At 44.0% G+C, this 15940-nt stretch overlaps 1 protein-coding gene across 1 annotated transcript in view; it reads left to right on the forward strand.

Annotated features, from left to right (window-relative positions):
- The window catches only part of SAE1 (SUMO1 activating enzyme subunit 1), a gene marked incomplete in the record, with an annotated part of 108085 nt that overhangs the window by 285 nt on the left and 91860 nt on the right, over positions 1-15940 (forward strand). The window contains 1 exon segment of the mRNA XM_006142177.3: positions 11273-11384. Within this exon segment, the coding sequence (XP_006142239.2) occupies positions 11273-11384 (112 nt within the window).

Raw genomic sequence — 15940 nt, forward strand, 5'->3', positions numbered from 1 at the left:
GGGCGAGGGAGATGGTAGAGTCAGGTCGCGCGGGGCAGGGGCTTAGGGCCTTAAGAGAGGCTGGTGGTGCATGGGAGGGCGGGGGGGCGCGTAGTCATTTCTTTCGTGACTAGTGGTGATCAGTGCGTGTGCTGGACGCGGGGGAGACCCGCAAACCGAACAGACAAGGAGCCTACATTCTGTGTCTCCTTTGGAGCTAGCCAATCTGAAAAAAATGCAGGTGGGGGGGGAGTTTGAAGAGTCTGGGGGAGCCGAATATACTAGAAAAAGTTGCCTTGTTTAGCCATGGGGTTGTGTCCACAGCAGACCTCAGACGTTGGTAGGAATGGGTTGGGTATTGAGTTGGTTACCTGAGAGGAGGAACAGTTGATTGATTCCATGAAATGTTTATGGAGCCCCTGTTGTTTACACTGAGCTTGCATCAGTAAACTGAACAGGCTCCCCGGCGACGTCGAGTTTACTTTTGTTTGTTTGTTTAGTATCGTTACTGCATTTGTGTGCTCCATGGAAGGAGAAAGAGAGAGAGGGAAAGTGAGAACTACCCTCCCCAAGCTGAAATCCCTTCCCACTCTCCCCTGGGATATAGGGCTTGCACGCCTCCATGTTTTTCAGGGCACCTAGTCTGGGACTCCACACATTTAGTTGTGTGGGACCTAGCTGCCTCAACCTCCTTGCCACCCATTGGCCTGGACTTTACATTTTGATGAGCGAGACAGTAAACAAACATAAAGCATATAATGTCAATGAAACCAGCAGATGGTGTAACAGTTATGTCGCTAGACTCCCACATTGTCAACCGGGGTTCTAATCCTGGACCTGGTGGCTTGAAACTCATGTCAGGTGCATGTGCATGCATGCCCAAAATCCCGAGAGGAGAATGGAGAAGAGGGATTGCTATATGGCACCCCCCCACACCCCAGTGATTTCTCGGTTTTTGTCTTTCTGGCAAGGACATGTTCCCTATAGCAAAAATCTCTCTATTTAAAAAAATATATAGATAATGTCAAGAGACCAGCTAGGTGGCACTTGATAAACACACCATGTAGGTGTGCATGTGTCCCAAAATTCTGAGAGGAGAATGGAGGAGAAGGAATTTCTGCTTGGCCGTGGGTAAGGGATGATTTCTCACTTTTCCTAACTACTTCCATGAACACAGGTACCGTATACCCCACCCCACCCCCCAAAAAAGGAGGGAGCTGACAGGTGGCATGGTGGTTGGAGCATCAGATTCTGACATACCTGACCACGGTTCAAATCCTGGACCTGGTGGCTTGCTTGGCGGCTTGCTTTCTCACTTTCCCTTTGTCTCTCTCTGGTGAAATTAAAATAATTATAATAATAAAGCTAAAATAAATAATTCAGAAGAAAAAGAGAAAAGAACATAATGTCAGGTAGTGCAAGTGCTAGTGAGAAAGATACAAGTATCAGTCATCAGTAAAGGATGATGACATGAGAGGGCTTTTTTTTTTTTTTTTTTGGAGAGGTTTTTGCTATAGGGCGCATGCACTTGCCAGAGAGACAGAAAGCAAGAAATCACCCCCCAGGGGGATGGCCATGCTGCAATGCCTTCTCCTCCATTCTCCTCTTGGGGTCTTGGGCACGCACGCACATGTGCCTGGCGTGGGTTTAAGCCACTGGGTCTGGGAATCCAGCAACACAGCCATTATGCCAACCACTGGTCCCAAGAGTACTATTTTGATAGGCTGGCCAAGGAAGGCCTCTGAAAGGGTTACATTGAGCCTCAGGCCCTGTACAGAAAGAGTTACGGGCTCAGGACCATCAGATGGAGTAATGGTTGTCATTGGATTCATATAGTCAACAGATTGAACATTGAAGCGAAGGCAATGACAGTGATCTTTCTTTTTTTAAGAATTATTTTATTTGACTATTTATTTTTAAATAATTATTTATTTCCTTAATTCTATTTGTTATTACCGTGATCTTTAATTTTATCAGAGAGATACAGAGAGAGAAGGGGAAGATGAGAAATCAAGCCACCAGGTACGGGACTTGAACCGTGGTCGACCATGTGGGAATCCAGCGCCTTTAACCACCACACTACCTGCCCGCCCCTATTTGTTTATTTTAATTTGACCAGAGAGGGACAGAGAGAGAGGGAGAGGTGGGGTAAAGTGAGAAGGCAAGCCGCCAGGTCCGGGACTTGAACTGTGTTCAACCATGTGGAAGTCCAGTGCCCTTAACCACCATACCACCAGCCAGCCCTTCTCATTTTTAATTTTAAAAAAAATAATTATTTAGCTTTATTTATTATTATTGTTATTTTCCAGTTTGATCAGACAGACAGAGAGAGAGAGGGAAAGTGAGAAAGCAAGCTACCAGATTTAGTACTTGAACTGCTTTTGGCTATGTGGGAGTCCAGCGCCTTTAACCACCATGCCACCTGCTGGCCCCACCCCTCTCTCTTTTTTTTTTTGGAGAGGTTTTTGCCATAGGGCATGTGTGCTCCTCAGAAAAACAGACAGAAAGCGAGAAGTCACCCCCCAGGGGGGATGGCCACCCCACAATCCCTTCTTCTCCTTTCTCTTCTCGGGATCTTGGGCACACACACGTGTGCGCGCGCATGCGCGCGTCCCCAGCATGAGTTTAAGCCACCGGGTCCAGGACTCGAACTGTGGTTGACTACGTGGGAGTCCAGCGACAGCCATTACGCTAACTACTGGTCCCACACCCATCTCGTTTTAAAATGTGCCAGAAGGGCATAAATATGAGGGACAAAGTACCTCCAATGGGATATGGTCACACCACAGTCCATTTCTCCATCTTGCCAAGATTTTAGGTCTGCATGCACATACTGGCGTGATTCTCATACCGTGAGGCTAGCCATGTGAGATCCAGTTCCCTTAGCTACCAGGCTACAGGACTAGCCTTGGTGGCTTCTTTGTCATGTCTGACAGGAAAGCCCGGGAAAACCCTTTGTATTCAAGGGAAGAAGGCAGGAATGGTGACCTTTCTCAGAGGAGGAGTATATACTGAGGCATAGTAAGTGGGGGATTGACATGGTATAGTGCATCCTGGTACCTAATACTATACTTTTGCTTCTACTAACCAAAATTTTTTTTAAAAATTGTTTACTTATTTAATTCCATTTGTTATTGTTATTTTTTAATTTGACCAGAGAGAGACAGAGAGAGAAAGGGGAATTGAGAAAGCAAGCCTCCTGGTCTGGGACTCAAATTACAGATGGCTATGTGAGAGTAAAGCACCTTAACAACCACACCACCTGCTAAACCCTCTACTAACCAAATTTTTGACATAAAGTGTTATTGAACCTTTTCATTGATAGGATTGTTATTAGTTGTTAAGGTAAAGTTTGGGTTGGGAATGGTGGTAAGTACAGTGTTTTAGTTTTTTTTTTTCTTTTTAGGTTTTTGCCATAGAACACGTGCACTCAGTAGAGAGAGACAGAGGGACAGTGAGAAATCACCCCCCCAGGGGGGATGGCCAAGCCACAATTGCTTCTTCATTCTCCTCTTGGGATTTTGGGCACACATGCACATGTGTCTAGTGTGATTTTCAAGCCACTAGGTCTGAGACTCTAACCTTGTTGGCCATGTAGGAGTCCAGCACCTTAGCTACCATGCCACCTACCCTGGTAGGTATAGTTTTATTTATTTATTATTTTAATTAATTTTTTTTTTGGGGGGGAGAGGTTTTTGCTATAGGGTGTGTGCGCTCTCCAGAAAGACACAGACAGAAAGCGAGAAATCACCCCCCAGGGGGGATGGCTACACGGCAATTTCTTCTCCTCTATTCTCCTCTCGGGACCTTGGGCATGCACGCACACGCGCCCAGCGTGAGTTTAAGCCACCGGGTCCGGGACTTGAACTGTGGTTGACTACATGGGCATCCAGCGACACAGCCATTATGCCAACTGCTGGTCCCAGTTTTACATATTTGTTATTTTAAAAGTTATTAGATTTTGTTTATTATCATTATTTTTTCATTTGACCAGAGAGAGAGAAAGTGATAAAGGAAGCTGCCAGGTCTGGGACTTGAACCACAGTTAGGCATGTGGGAGCCCAGTCTACCATGCCACTTGCTGGTATGGTAGGTGCACTTGTTCTTTTTTGTTTGTTTTTGGAGAGATTTATTTATTTTTTTGGAGAGGTTTTTGCTATAGGGTGCGTGCGCTCGCCAGACAGAGACAGAGAGATAGAAAGCAAGAAATCACCCTCCAAGGGGGGTGGACACGCCACAATCCCTTCCCTCTCTTTTCCTCTTGGGATCTTGGGCACATGCACAAATGCGCCCCGGTGTGAGTTTTAAGCCACCGGGTCCGGGACGTGAACCACGGTCGACTACGTGGGAGTCCAGCGACATAGCCATTACACTAACTGCTGGTCCCAGTTTAATCACTTCTGCAAAGTCTCTTTTGCCATGTAAGGAATCATTCACAGATCCCAGGGGTTAGGATGTGGACATCTTGGAGGGGGCAGTTCTGCCCAACACACTCAGTTTCTTATTTGTGAATAATAATACCAATAATACTTCACAGAGTTAACACATATACATTGCTTAGAACAGGCATGTGTAACTGTTTAAGTATTCACTGCTGGTATTATCTTAGTATTGGTAGTGGCTGCCTGGATTCCCAGAGTATATTCTGGGCATCTTGGCTTTTTTTTTTTTAAATTTATTTATTTACATTCATTCACTGTACATCATTACAACATACAAAATGAGATTTTCCATCTAGAGTGCACTGTATATTGGCTCAATCAAGCACATCAGCATATATATTATTGTCAACAAATAATTTTCCATTTCTTGTTTCTTATATGTTTTGCTTCATCATGGCATCTTAATCACACTACCTTATGAGTGCCCTGATCTACTAGCCAATTACTGACCACCACCTGGCTGTATAGCCTTAGTAAAGCTAGTTAACCTCTTTGTGCCTGTTTCTTCTTCAACTGCAAAATTGGGATAATGAGGTATTAGTGCTTAAGATTATTGTGAGGATTAAATGGCATAATACACATTCAGAGCTCAGAACAGGGCCAGCTGGTAGCTTGGTGGTTATGGCAATTGGATCCCATATGGTCAACTGTGTGGTTTGAATTCCAGAACCAGCAGCTTGATAAAATATGCCAGGTGTGTGTGCATGGGTACCTCAGATCCTGAGAGGAGAATGGAGGAGAGGAGATTGTGGTGTGGCCATTTCCCCCAGAAGGTGCTTTCTCTCTCTCTCTCTCTGATTTCTCTCTGGCGAGTATATGCACCCTATAGGGAAAAATAAAAAGGACTTAGAACTGTGCCTGGCCCATAGTAGATGTTCAATAAATATTAGCTATTATTTTATTATATACCAGATTTGTGTAATTCTATTCATGGATATTTGGGTTTCTTTTGACGTATTTATTAATTTAACAGTTTTTGGATTAACAGTGTGTCCTAAGTACCAAGGACAGTAATAGGTCCTAGGGATACAGTGGTTTCTGGAGCTTATGGTCTAGTAAAGGAGCAGACAATGATCATGTAAACAGTAGCATAATTCCAAATAGAAGGTGTGGATGTATTGTAGATTGGGTGGACAGTGCACTAAGGAGGTGAGCTGAGACTTAAAAAATAAGTCATTCAGAAAGTTGAGAGAAGCAGCATCAGGAATGACTAATACCAGGGTTCTAGGCAGGAACAACTATGGTTTGTGTGTGTTGTGTATTTTAGAGTTTTGTTTTTTTTCTTAAAGTAATTATTTTATTATTTATTTATTTATTTATTTATTTTAATTTGACCAGACAGTGAGAGGGAGAGAGGAGAGAGAGAGAGAGGGAAAGGGGGAAAAAGAGGGAGAAAGCAAGCCACCAAGTCCAGGGCTTGAACCATGGTCTACCACGTGAGAGTCCAGCGCCCTTAACTACCACGCCATCTGCCGGCCCTATTTTAGAGTTTTTAAATTTTTTTTAGAAGAATTGTTTTATTCAACTCTATTTATTTATTTTAATTTGACCAGAGAGGGACAGAGCAAGAGAGAGAGGGAAAGTAAGAAAGCAAGCCACCAGGTCTGGGACTTGAACCACGGTCAGCCATGTAGGAGTCTAGCACCCTTATCCACCATGCCACATGCCAGCCCCAGAGTTTTTAAAAAAAATTTTATGGGGCACATTTGCTTGCCAGGGAGATAGAGAGATAGACAGAAAGCAAGAAATCACCCTCCCCAAGGGGGATGGCCATACCACAATCCCTTCTCTTAGGATTATGGACACACATAACACACACACCCAGCATGAGTTTTTCGTCAAAAAGACAGAGAGAGACACAGAAAGTAAGAAATCATCCCCCACTGGGGATGGCCACGACGCAGTCCCTTCTCTTCCATTCTTCTCTCAGGATCTAGGCACGCATGCACCCGTGCCCAGCGTTAGTTTAAGCCACTGAGTCCGGGATTCAAACTGCAGTCGACTACATGGGAGTCCAGCGACGTAGCCATTACGCCATCTGCTGGTTCCCCCAGCATGAGTTTTAAGTCGCTGAGTCTGGACTCGAACTGTGCATGGGAATCCAGTAACAGAACTATTACACCATCCCATCTGTGTCTTTTCTTTTTTTTTTTTTTTGGTAGAGATTTTTGCTATAGGGCACGTGTGCACCCCAGAGAGGGAGAGACAGAAAGCAAGAACTTGGCCTCTGTGGGTATGGCTACACTGCACTCCTTTCTCCTTTATTTTCCTCTTGGGATTTTGGGTGCACGTAACACATACATCCGGTGTGAGTTTTAAGTCGCCAGGTGCGGGACTCGAACCGCAGTCAAATACATGGGAGTTCAGTGACACAACTGTCATGCCATCTGCTGGTCCCCTGTGTTTTCTAAGAACAAAGAATGTGGGCATGACTGATGGCAAGGTACCTAGGGAGAGAGTAGAATGAGACCTGACCATAGGGTGTGTGATTATGCACGACTTCTGGTTCTCTGGTAAAGAGTTTGCCTAAGGGATCCTTGAAAGATTTCAACAGGAAAGTGATCTACTCTGACTTTTGTAAGGTCTTTTGGAGGTGTTGAAAATGGATTGTAGGAGGTAAATTGGAAGCAGGGAGACCCTGTTTAAGGTTGTAGGTTTTTTTTGTGTGTGTGTGCTATAGGGCGCGTGTGCTGGCCAGACAGACAGAAAGAGACAGAGAGACAGAAAGCGAGAAATCACACCCCAGGGGGTTGACCACGCCACAATCCCTTCTCCATTCTCCTCTCAGGATCTTGGGCACGCACGCACATGCGCCTGGCGTGAGTTTTAAGCCACTGGGTCCGGGTCGCAAACCACGGTTGACTATGTTGGAGTCCAGCGACATAGCCGTTACGCTAACTGCTGGTCCCAAGGTTATAGTTTTGTGAGTGAGAAATGGTGGCTTAGGATAAAGGGTGACAGCTATGGAGGTAGATGGAAGGTGCTGCTGTGAATATTACCTGTACTTTTTTTTTCTTTTTTTTTACCCACTTGAGTATTCTATAGGAGGGATTCCTAGGAGGGGAATTGCTGCCTCTGAGAGTATAAATAATAGTAACTGCCATTCAGTAAGTGCTGAGTCTTTGCCAGTTTCTATTTTAGGTACTTTTCATGTAATTGAGTCAAAAATAAACTGTAGTATCAGGACTACTAGCCTGCTTAAGGATGAAAAACAAACACTGGGGCTGGATGGAGACTTGGTGGTAAACTGCGAAACTCTGAAAGGCTGACCCATATGGGGGGTTCTGGGTTCTTATGTGGAGACCTTCCTGAGTATGTTGAGCACATGTGCCCATGATTCAAGATGGGCTTGGAGTGGATCCAGGGCCCAGTTTGGGGTGTACTTGCGATCTCGTTACTTTTGATCATGGGAGGAATAAACATAAAGGAAAAAAATAATCATGAAGATAACAGTGTCAATGGCAGTTGAATGAAAACCACTCCATAGCAGTCTATAGAGCTATTTAGGAATGTAGGTGTCGATCCTATGAGAATTGTTGTTAGAGGCATTTATATGGAGCCAATTCTGAAAGAGTTAAAGGAGTTCAGTTCAGCTGTTAATAAGGGGTCGGTAGGTGGCATGGTGGTTGAGGTGCTGGACTCCCATATGGTTGACCCTAGTTTGAATCGCAGACCTGGTGGCTTGCTTTCTCATTTTCTTTCTCCCTCTCTCTGGTGAGTACATGAGGCCTATAGCAAATTAAAAATTAATAATAAGTGAAATTAAAGATAATTTAAAAATAATTATTTAATTTATCGTTACTATTTTTTAATTTGACCAGAGAGAGAGCGAGTGAGCAAGAAAGTGAGAAAGCAAGCCACCAGGTTCAGGACTCGAACTGTGGTCAGCTATGTGGGAATCCAGCTCCTTAAGTACCACACTGTCTGCTGGTCTCAATTTTTTTTTTTTTTTATTTAAAGGATCTTTTGAGGAAACCCAAGTTTGGTTTGTTTTTTTGTTTTTGTTTTTGAGAGGTTTTTGCTATAGGGCACCTGCCCTCACCGGAAAGACAGAAAGCAAGAAATCCCCCCCCACCCCCCCATGGCCACACCACAGTCCCTTCTCCTCTTGGAATCTTGGGCACACACACGAGCCCGGCTTGAGTTTAAGCCACCGGGTTCGGGACTTGAACTGTAGTCAACTACATGGGAGTCCAGCGACATAGCCATTACTCCAACTGCTGGTCCCCTGAGCCTGGTTTTGAATTCTGGAGGAAAGGCTTGACTATGCATAGAGATGGAAAGATGGTACATTTCAGCAATGTGGAATGTTGTGATTTAAAATCTGAAGGTGGAAAACTGAAGGCATGTTTGGGAGTGAGCAACATAGCCATTACGCTAACTGCTGGTTCCCAATATTGAACAGCTTTAAATGCCAGTCTTGGCTTTTTATTTTTTGGCCAGGTTGTTTTATTTTATTTTTTAAATTATTTAATTTCATTTTATTTATTCATTCATTTATTTTAATTTGACCAGAGAGAGACACAGAGAAAGAGAGAAGAAAGGTGAGAAAACAAGCTACCAGGTCCGGGACGCAAACCATGGTCGGCCCTGTGGGAATGTCCAGCACCTTAACCACCACGCCACCTGCTGGTCCCTTATTTTATTTTATTTTATTTTTGAAAATTAAAATCAAACTTATTCCATTTGCTCACTGCTCTTAAGCATCTTTGTTTTCCCTATTCATGAAACATGCAAAGTATACCAGTGCTTCAGGGCTTTTGCATTTGCTGTTCCTCTGCCTGGAATGCTCTGCTCCAAATGTTTGTCCTTTATTTCATTGTGATTTTTTGCTTAAATAGCACCTCTTTATTAAAGGCTTTTATTTATTAAGAATTATTTTATTTAACTATATTTATTTAAATTTGACCAGAGAGGGAGAGAGAAAGTGAGAAAAAAGCTGTCAGGTCTGGGACTTGAACCATGGTGGTCGGCCATGTGGGAGTCCAGCATTTTTAACCAGCATGCCACCTGCCGGCCTGGTTTTATTTATTTATTTTTTGCTCTAGGTTTGTGTGCTTGCCGAGGAGACAGAGAGAAGTCACCCCCTGGGGAGATGGCCACAGTTGTAATCCTTTCTCCTCTTGGAATTTTTGGCACACATGCACATGTGCCTGGTGTGAATTTTAAGCTACCGGGTTTGGGACTCAGTCATGGTTGACTACATGGGAGTCCAGTGACTTAACCATTACGCCATCTATGGTCTTCCATATGGGCTTTTATGATTTCTCTCTCTCTCTCTCTCTCTTTTTTTTTTTTTAAGTCGAAACTTTTGCTTTAGGTCATATGTGTTCGCCAGAGACAGAGAGACAAAAAGCAGGAAATCAGCACCCCCGCGGGGATAGCCATGTTATAGTCCCTTCTCCATTTTCCTGTTGGGATTTTGGGCACACATGCACATGCGTCCATCGTTAGTTTTAAGCCACTGGCTTCGGGACTTGAACCGCTGTTTACTACATGGGAGTCCAGCAACGTCACCACTACACCATCTGCTGGGTCCTGTGATTACTTTTTCTAAAATAGCACCTTCTGTCATTTTTGATCCTTATTATGTTTGATTTTCCTTTTTTTTAAAGGATGATTTTATTTAACTTTTTTTTTTTTGAGAGGTTTTTGCTATAGGGAGTGTGCGCTTGCCAGAAAGACAGAGACAGGAAGACAGAAAGTGAGAAATCACCCCCGAGTGGGGGGGTGGCCACGCTGCAATCCCTTCTCCTCCATTCTCCTCTCAGGATCTTGGGCACGCTTGCACACGCGCTCGGCGTGAGCTTAAGCCACCAGGTCCGGGACTCAGACCACGGTCGACTACATGGGAGTCTAGTGACATAGTCATTACGCTAACTGCTGGTCCCTCTCTCTTTCTTTTTTCTTTCTCTTAATTTGATGAAACAGAGAGAAATTGAGAAAGCAAGCCACCAGGTCTGGGACTCGAACCACAGTTGACCATGTGGGAGTCCAGCACCCTTAACAACCCTGCCACCTGCCAGCCCCTGGTTTTCCACTTTTTGACTTTTTTTTAATTGCCAGAGAGTACATGTGCTTCCCAGAGAGAGGTAGAGAGAGAAAACACCTCACTATCCCTTCTCCATATCTCCATCCTATTGCAATTTTGGGCAGGCACTCATCTGGTGTGTTTTGTTTGTTTGTTTAAAGGTTTTTGCCTTAGGGCACGTGCGCTTGCTAGGGAGAGAGAGACAGAGATAGTAAGATGGGAAAGTGAGAAATCACCCCACCCCACCCCCCGGGGGGAATGACCATGCCACAATCCCTTCTCATTCTCCTTCTGGGATCTTCGGCACGCACACATGCGTACCCAGTGTGTTTATCAAACCACCAGGTCCAAGACTTGAACCATAGTCGGCCATGTGAGACTTCAGCAACATGACTGCTATGGCATCTGCTGGCCCCACCTGGTGTGTTTTTAAACTACTGAGGCTGGAATTTGAACTGAGGTCAGTCATTTGGGATCCAACTCCCTTAACTACTAAGGTTATAGACAAGCTCTTGACGTATTATCACTCTCTCTCTTTATCTCACTCTCTCTTTTTATTTGTCTTCTTCCAACAGCATCTATGTCTTATTTATTGCTGTATCTCCACACCTCAGAGGAGTGCCTGGCATAGTAGATATGCAGTTTGTTGAATGGATTGTTCTGTTCATGATACATTAGAGTCTGCCTGTGTCCTTATTTGAGACCGTGATTTTTCGGAGCCTTTAATGAAAACTAAAATAATTTTCCTGTTATTTCCCTCTTCTGTGACTTAACAAACCATACATTCTATATAATCAGATTAACAATATCTTCCTTACAGGCTGCGGGCCTCCCGCGTGCTTCTTGTTGGCATGAAAGGACTTGGGGCTGAAATTGCCAAGAATCTCATCCTGGCAGGAGTGAAAGGACTGACCATGTTGGATCATAAACAGGTGGGAAGTTGTCACCTCATTCCCTGTCTCCCCTCTTCACTATGACCATTCGTAGATTTTGTGACTGCCTGCTTGAGCCCTAAGGGCTATGAAAGGAGGGGTAGCATTAGTGGAGCCTATAGCCTTTGGAGAATATCGGGGTTAGCATTTGGTTCGAATTCTAACTCTACTACATCCTACCTAGATGACCTGTGAAGACTCACATCACCTTACTGAGCTTGCCTGTCTGTAAAATAGAGTTAAAACATCTACCTTGGGGTACCAGCAGATGATGTAGTGGTTACATTGCTGGATTCCCATGTTGTCGACCACTGTTTGAGTCCTGAACCCAGTGGCTTATAACTCATGCCAGGTGCACTTAGGTGTCCAAAATCCTGAGAGGAGAAGGGATTGCAGCATGGCCATTTCCCTGGGGGGTGATTTCTGTCTCTCTTTGTCACTCTGGTGAGCATACATGCACTATAGAAAAAATCTCTTAAACCCCCCAAAACTAGGAGGATTTTGTGAGTAGAGAAGTGGTTTTCCAATTTGTGCTTACAAATCACCTGGATAAGTAATTGAAAATGCAGAATTACTTAGAGGCTTTTTTATGGTATAGCCTCTACCCCCACTGATTTTGATTTAGAAGGTATAGGATGAAGCTTGGGGAAATATCATTGAAAGGTATCTTAGGAGATTTTACTGTAGATGGGTCAAAGACAGTTCAAAACACATTGGAAGGGCTGGCAGGTGACATGGTGGTGAAGGGTGCTGGACTCCCACATGGCTGACTCCAGGTTAGTCCTGGACCTGGTGACTTGCTTTCTTACTTTCTTACTTTTTTTTGGAAAATAATAAAAATAATAATAAAGGTAAATAAAATAATTCTTTTAAAAAAAGTACATTGGATCAAAGAGAATGTGCATGCTTATTAGCATAGTACCTGCACATGACATGCATCCAGTTATTAATAGTTACATATTGGGTTGTCAGAAAAGACAAGTTTTTGCATGGAAAACCAAAAAAATACGTCATGACTTTTCTGACAACCCAATAATTCTTTTTAATTGATAGTATAATGGTACCCAACTCTAGTATTGCATTTTCTGACCTGTTTTCTTTTATTTTTTTTAAGAATTACTTTATTTAACTTTATTTACTATTATTATTTTCCAGTTCGATCAGAGAGAGACAGAGAGAAAGCAAGAAAGCAAGTCACCAGGTCTAGGACTTGAACCACAGTCGGCCATGTGGGAGTCCAGCGCCTTTAACTACCACGCCACCTACTGACCTGTTTTTCTTCAGAGTGAAAGTAAATACTTCTTTCTTCATATTCTCATGCCTTGATGGTCTTTTAGTTTTATTTTATAAGGTATTTTACATACATAAAGAAGTGGAGATAATAGTACTTGATTGCAGCCTACTGGGTTTCCATAGATAATTTGATATGTTGATTTTTTAAAAAAATTTTCTGCCTTTATTCTTTTAATTTGACCCCCCCCTCCCCGCCCACACACACAGAATGAGAGAGAGAGGAAATTGAGAAAGTAAACCTCCAGGTCCGGGACTTGAACCATGATTGGCCTTGTGGAAGTATCCAGTACCTTAACCACCATGGCATCTGCTGGTCGCCCCCCCCCCTTTTTTTTTAAAGGGATATTTGCTATAGGAAGCATGCCCATGTCAGAGAGACAGAAAGCAAGAAATCACCCCCCTAGGGGGATGACCATGCCATAGTCCCCTCTCCTCCACTCTCCTCCTGGGATCCTGGGCATGCATGCAAACGTGCTTAACTTGTGTCTAAGCCACTGGGTCTGGCACACAAACCTCAATCGACTCTGTGGGAGTCCTGCAACGTAATCATTACACCATCTGCTGGCTCCTCTGTTGTATTACTTGTGATAACATTCTAAAAACTATCATTTAAAACAATATTTTATTTAACTTATCCATTTTTAATTTGACCAGAGAGGGACAGAGAGAAAACAAGCTTCCAGGTCCAGAACTTGAACCACAGTCAGCCATGTGGGAGTTCAGTGCCCCTAACTACCATGCATGCCACTTGCTGGCCCCCTTCCCCTTTTTTTCTTTTAATAAAATGCTTCAAAGTTGGCCACATTATTTACATCTTCTTTGATTTTTTTTGTCTTTTTTGGTAGTTTTTCTGTAGAGTATGTGCATTTGCCAGAGAGAAAGTGAGAAAGCACCCTCATGGTCATGCCACAACCCCTTCTCCTCCTTTCTCCTCTCAGGATTTTGAGCATGGACACATCCATGCCCAACATGTTTTTCAAGCCGCTATGGCTGGGATTCAAACTGTGGTTGGGCATATTGGATCTGGCTCCTTCAATCTGGCCACAGGGGTACACCCTATTTTATTAAAAAAAAAAATTGCCAGAGCATATGGGCTTTCCAGAGAGAGAGAGAGACAGAGACAGAAAAGGAAAGGGAGAAAGCATCCCTCAGTGGGGTATAGCCATTTTGCAATCCCTTTTTTTTTTTGTTTGGAGAGGTTTTTGCTATAGGGCACGTGTGCTCACCAGACAGACAGAGAGATAGAAAGCAAGAAATCACCTCCCAGAGGGGGTGGCCACGCCGCAATCCATTCTCCTTTCGGGATCTTGGGCACACGCGCACACGCGCCCAGCATGAGTTTTAAGCCAACGGGTCTGGGACTCAAACCGTGGTCGACTATGTGGGAGTCCAGTGACAGCCATTACGCTAACTGCTGGTTCCCCTTCTTCATTTCTTCATCCTTTTGGGATTTTGAGCACACACAAATATGTGCCTGGCTTTTCAAGCCATTAGATTCTGGATTTTGACCATGTGTGATAGGCTCCCTTTATCACTATGCCACCGACTGGTCCTATTTTTGTTTGCTTTGTTAATTTATAGGGCATGTGCACTCACTAAAGAGAGAGAGAAAGCACTGTGGCAGGACCATCCTTGGGGGAGTGATTTCTCTCTCTCTGTCTCTAGAAGATACATGTGCCTTATAGCAAAAACTTAAAAAAAAAATAGATTAGCAGGTGGTCTGGTGGTTAAGGCTGCTGGATTCCACATGGCTGACTGCATGGTTCAAGTCTTAGACCCAGCAGCTTGAAAAATAAGCCTGGCTTGTGTAGGTGTACTCAAAATCCTAAAAGGAGAATGGAGGACTAGGGATTATAATGTGATTATTCCCCCTTGGGGAGTACATTTTCTCTCTCTTTCTCTTTCTCTCTCTCTGGTGAGTAAATGCACCCTATAGCAAGAAATTTTTAAAGAATCTACTGGTAAATCTGATAGTCAAGGAAGGTTTACAGCCTCTGACTTTACTTAACATCGTTGTAAGCCCCTTAACCTCCCTTGCCTCCTGTCAGGTAAATTTGTTGTTTTTGTTTATTTCTTTCTTTCATGAACCTCGAGCATGAGGGAGAGAGACACAGTGCACAACAGTACTCCCAGCAGGAGTGATCCCTTCTGTGTTTCAGCCAGCCCCTGCCAGCAAGGCAGGTACTTGCTCCATACTCAGCAGTCTCTGGACTTGAACTGGGGACCTTATTATATGGGATTGCCTCACAGAGCACCACATTTTCCTTTTTCTCTACTGTCTAGCTCCTCATTGGATAAATTCAATATTTCATGAACACGTCATATTGAAAAAATTCCCTGCCTAAGAACACCCCTCGGCAGGGGGGGCGGGGGGTAGTGTTGCACAGGCTTTGGAATTCTGCAGACTTAGACTCAAAACCTGACTCCTCAACTGGATAAGGGACTTTTTTATGAGAGAGAGTTTCTTTTCTTTTGCTTTAGGGTACATGTGCTCGCTGCTGAAGAGACAGAGACCGAAAGTGAGAAAAAACCTTCCGGGGGGGGATGGCCACACTGCAATCTCCTCTCCTTCATTCTCTTCTTGGGATATAGGGCACACACATAAACGCGCGCGCGCGTGCACCTGGTGTGAGGTTTTAAGCCACTGGGTCCAAGACTTGAACCATGATTGGCTACGTGGGAGTCCAGTGGTGTAATCATTATACCACCTCCTGGTCCCCTCTTTTTTATTTTTTGAGAGTTTTGCTATAGGACATGAACACTCTCCAGAGAGATTCAGATAAGAAAGCAAGAAATCACCCCCAGTGGGGATGGCCATGTTGCAATCCCTTGTCCTCCATTTTCCTCTTAGGATTTTGGGCATGGACACACATGTGCCTGGTGTGGGTTTCTTTGTTTCTTTTTTAAAAAAGGTTTTTGCCTGGGACTGGCAGATGGTGTAATGGTTACATTGCTGGACTCCCATGTAGTTACTGCAATTTAAGTCCCAGCCCCAGTAGTTTAAACTCATCTCATGCTGGGTGTATGTGTGTGCTTGCTGGAAATCCTGAGAAGAGAATGGAGGAGAAGGGGTTGTGACGTGGCCATCCCCCCGGGGGGTGATTTCCTGCTTTCTGTCTGTCTCTCTGTCTCTCTAGCGAGTGCATATACTCAATAGCAAAAATCTCTCTTTAAAAAAAATAGGTTTTTGGGAACCAGCAGTTAGCGTAATGGCTATGTTGCTGGACTCCGACGTAGTCGACTGCAGTTCGCATCCCGGACCC

The sequence above is a fragment of the Tupaia chinensis genome, unplaced genomic scaffold, assembly GCF_000334495.1.
Source record: "Tupaia chinensis unplaced genomic scaffold, TupChi_1.0 Scaffold000067_1, whole genome shotgun sequence".
Lineage (NCBI taxonomy): Eukaryota > Metazoa > Chordata > Mammalia > Scandentia > Tupaiidae > Tupaia > Tupaia belangeri.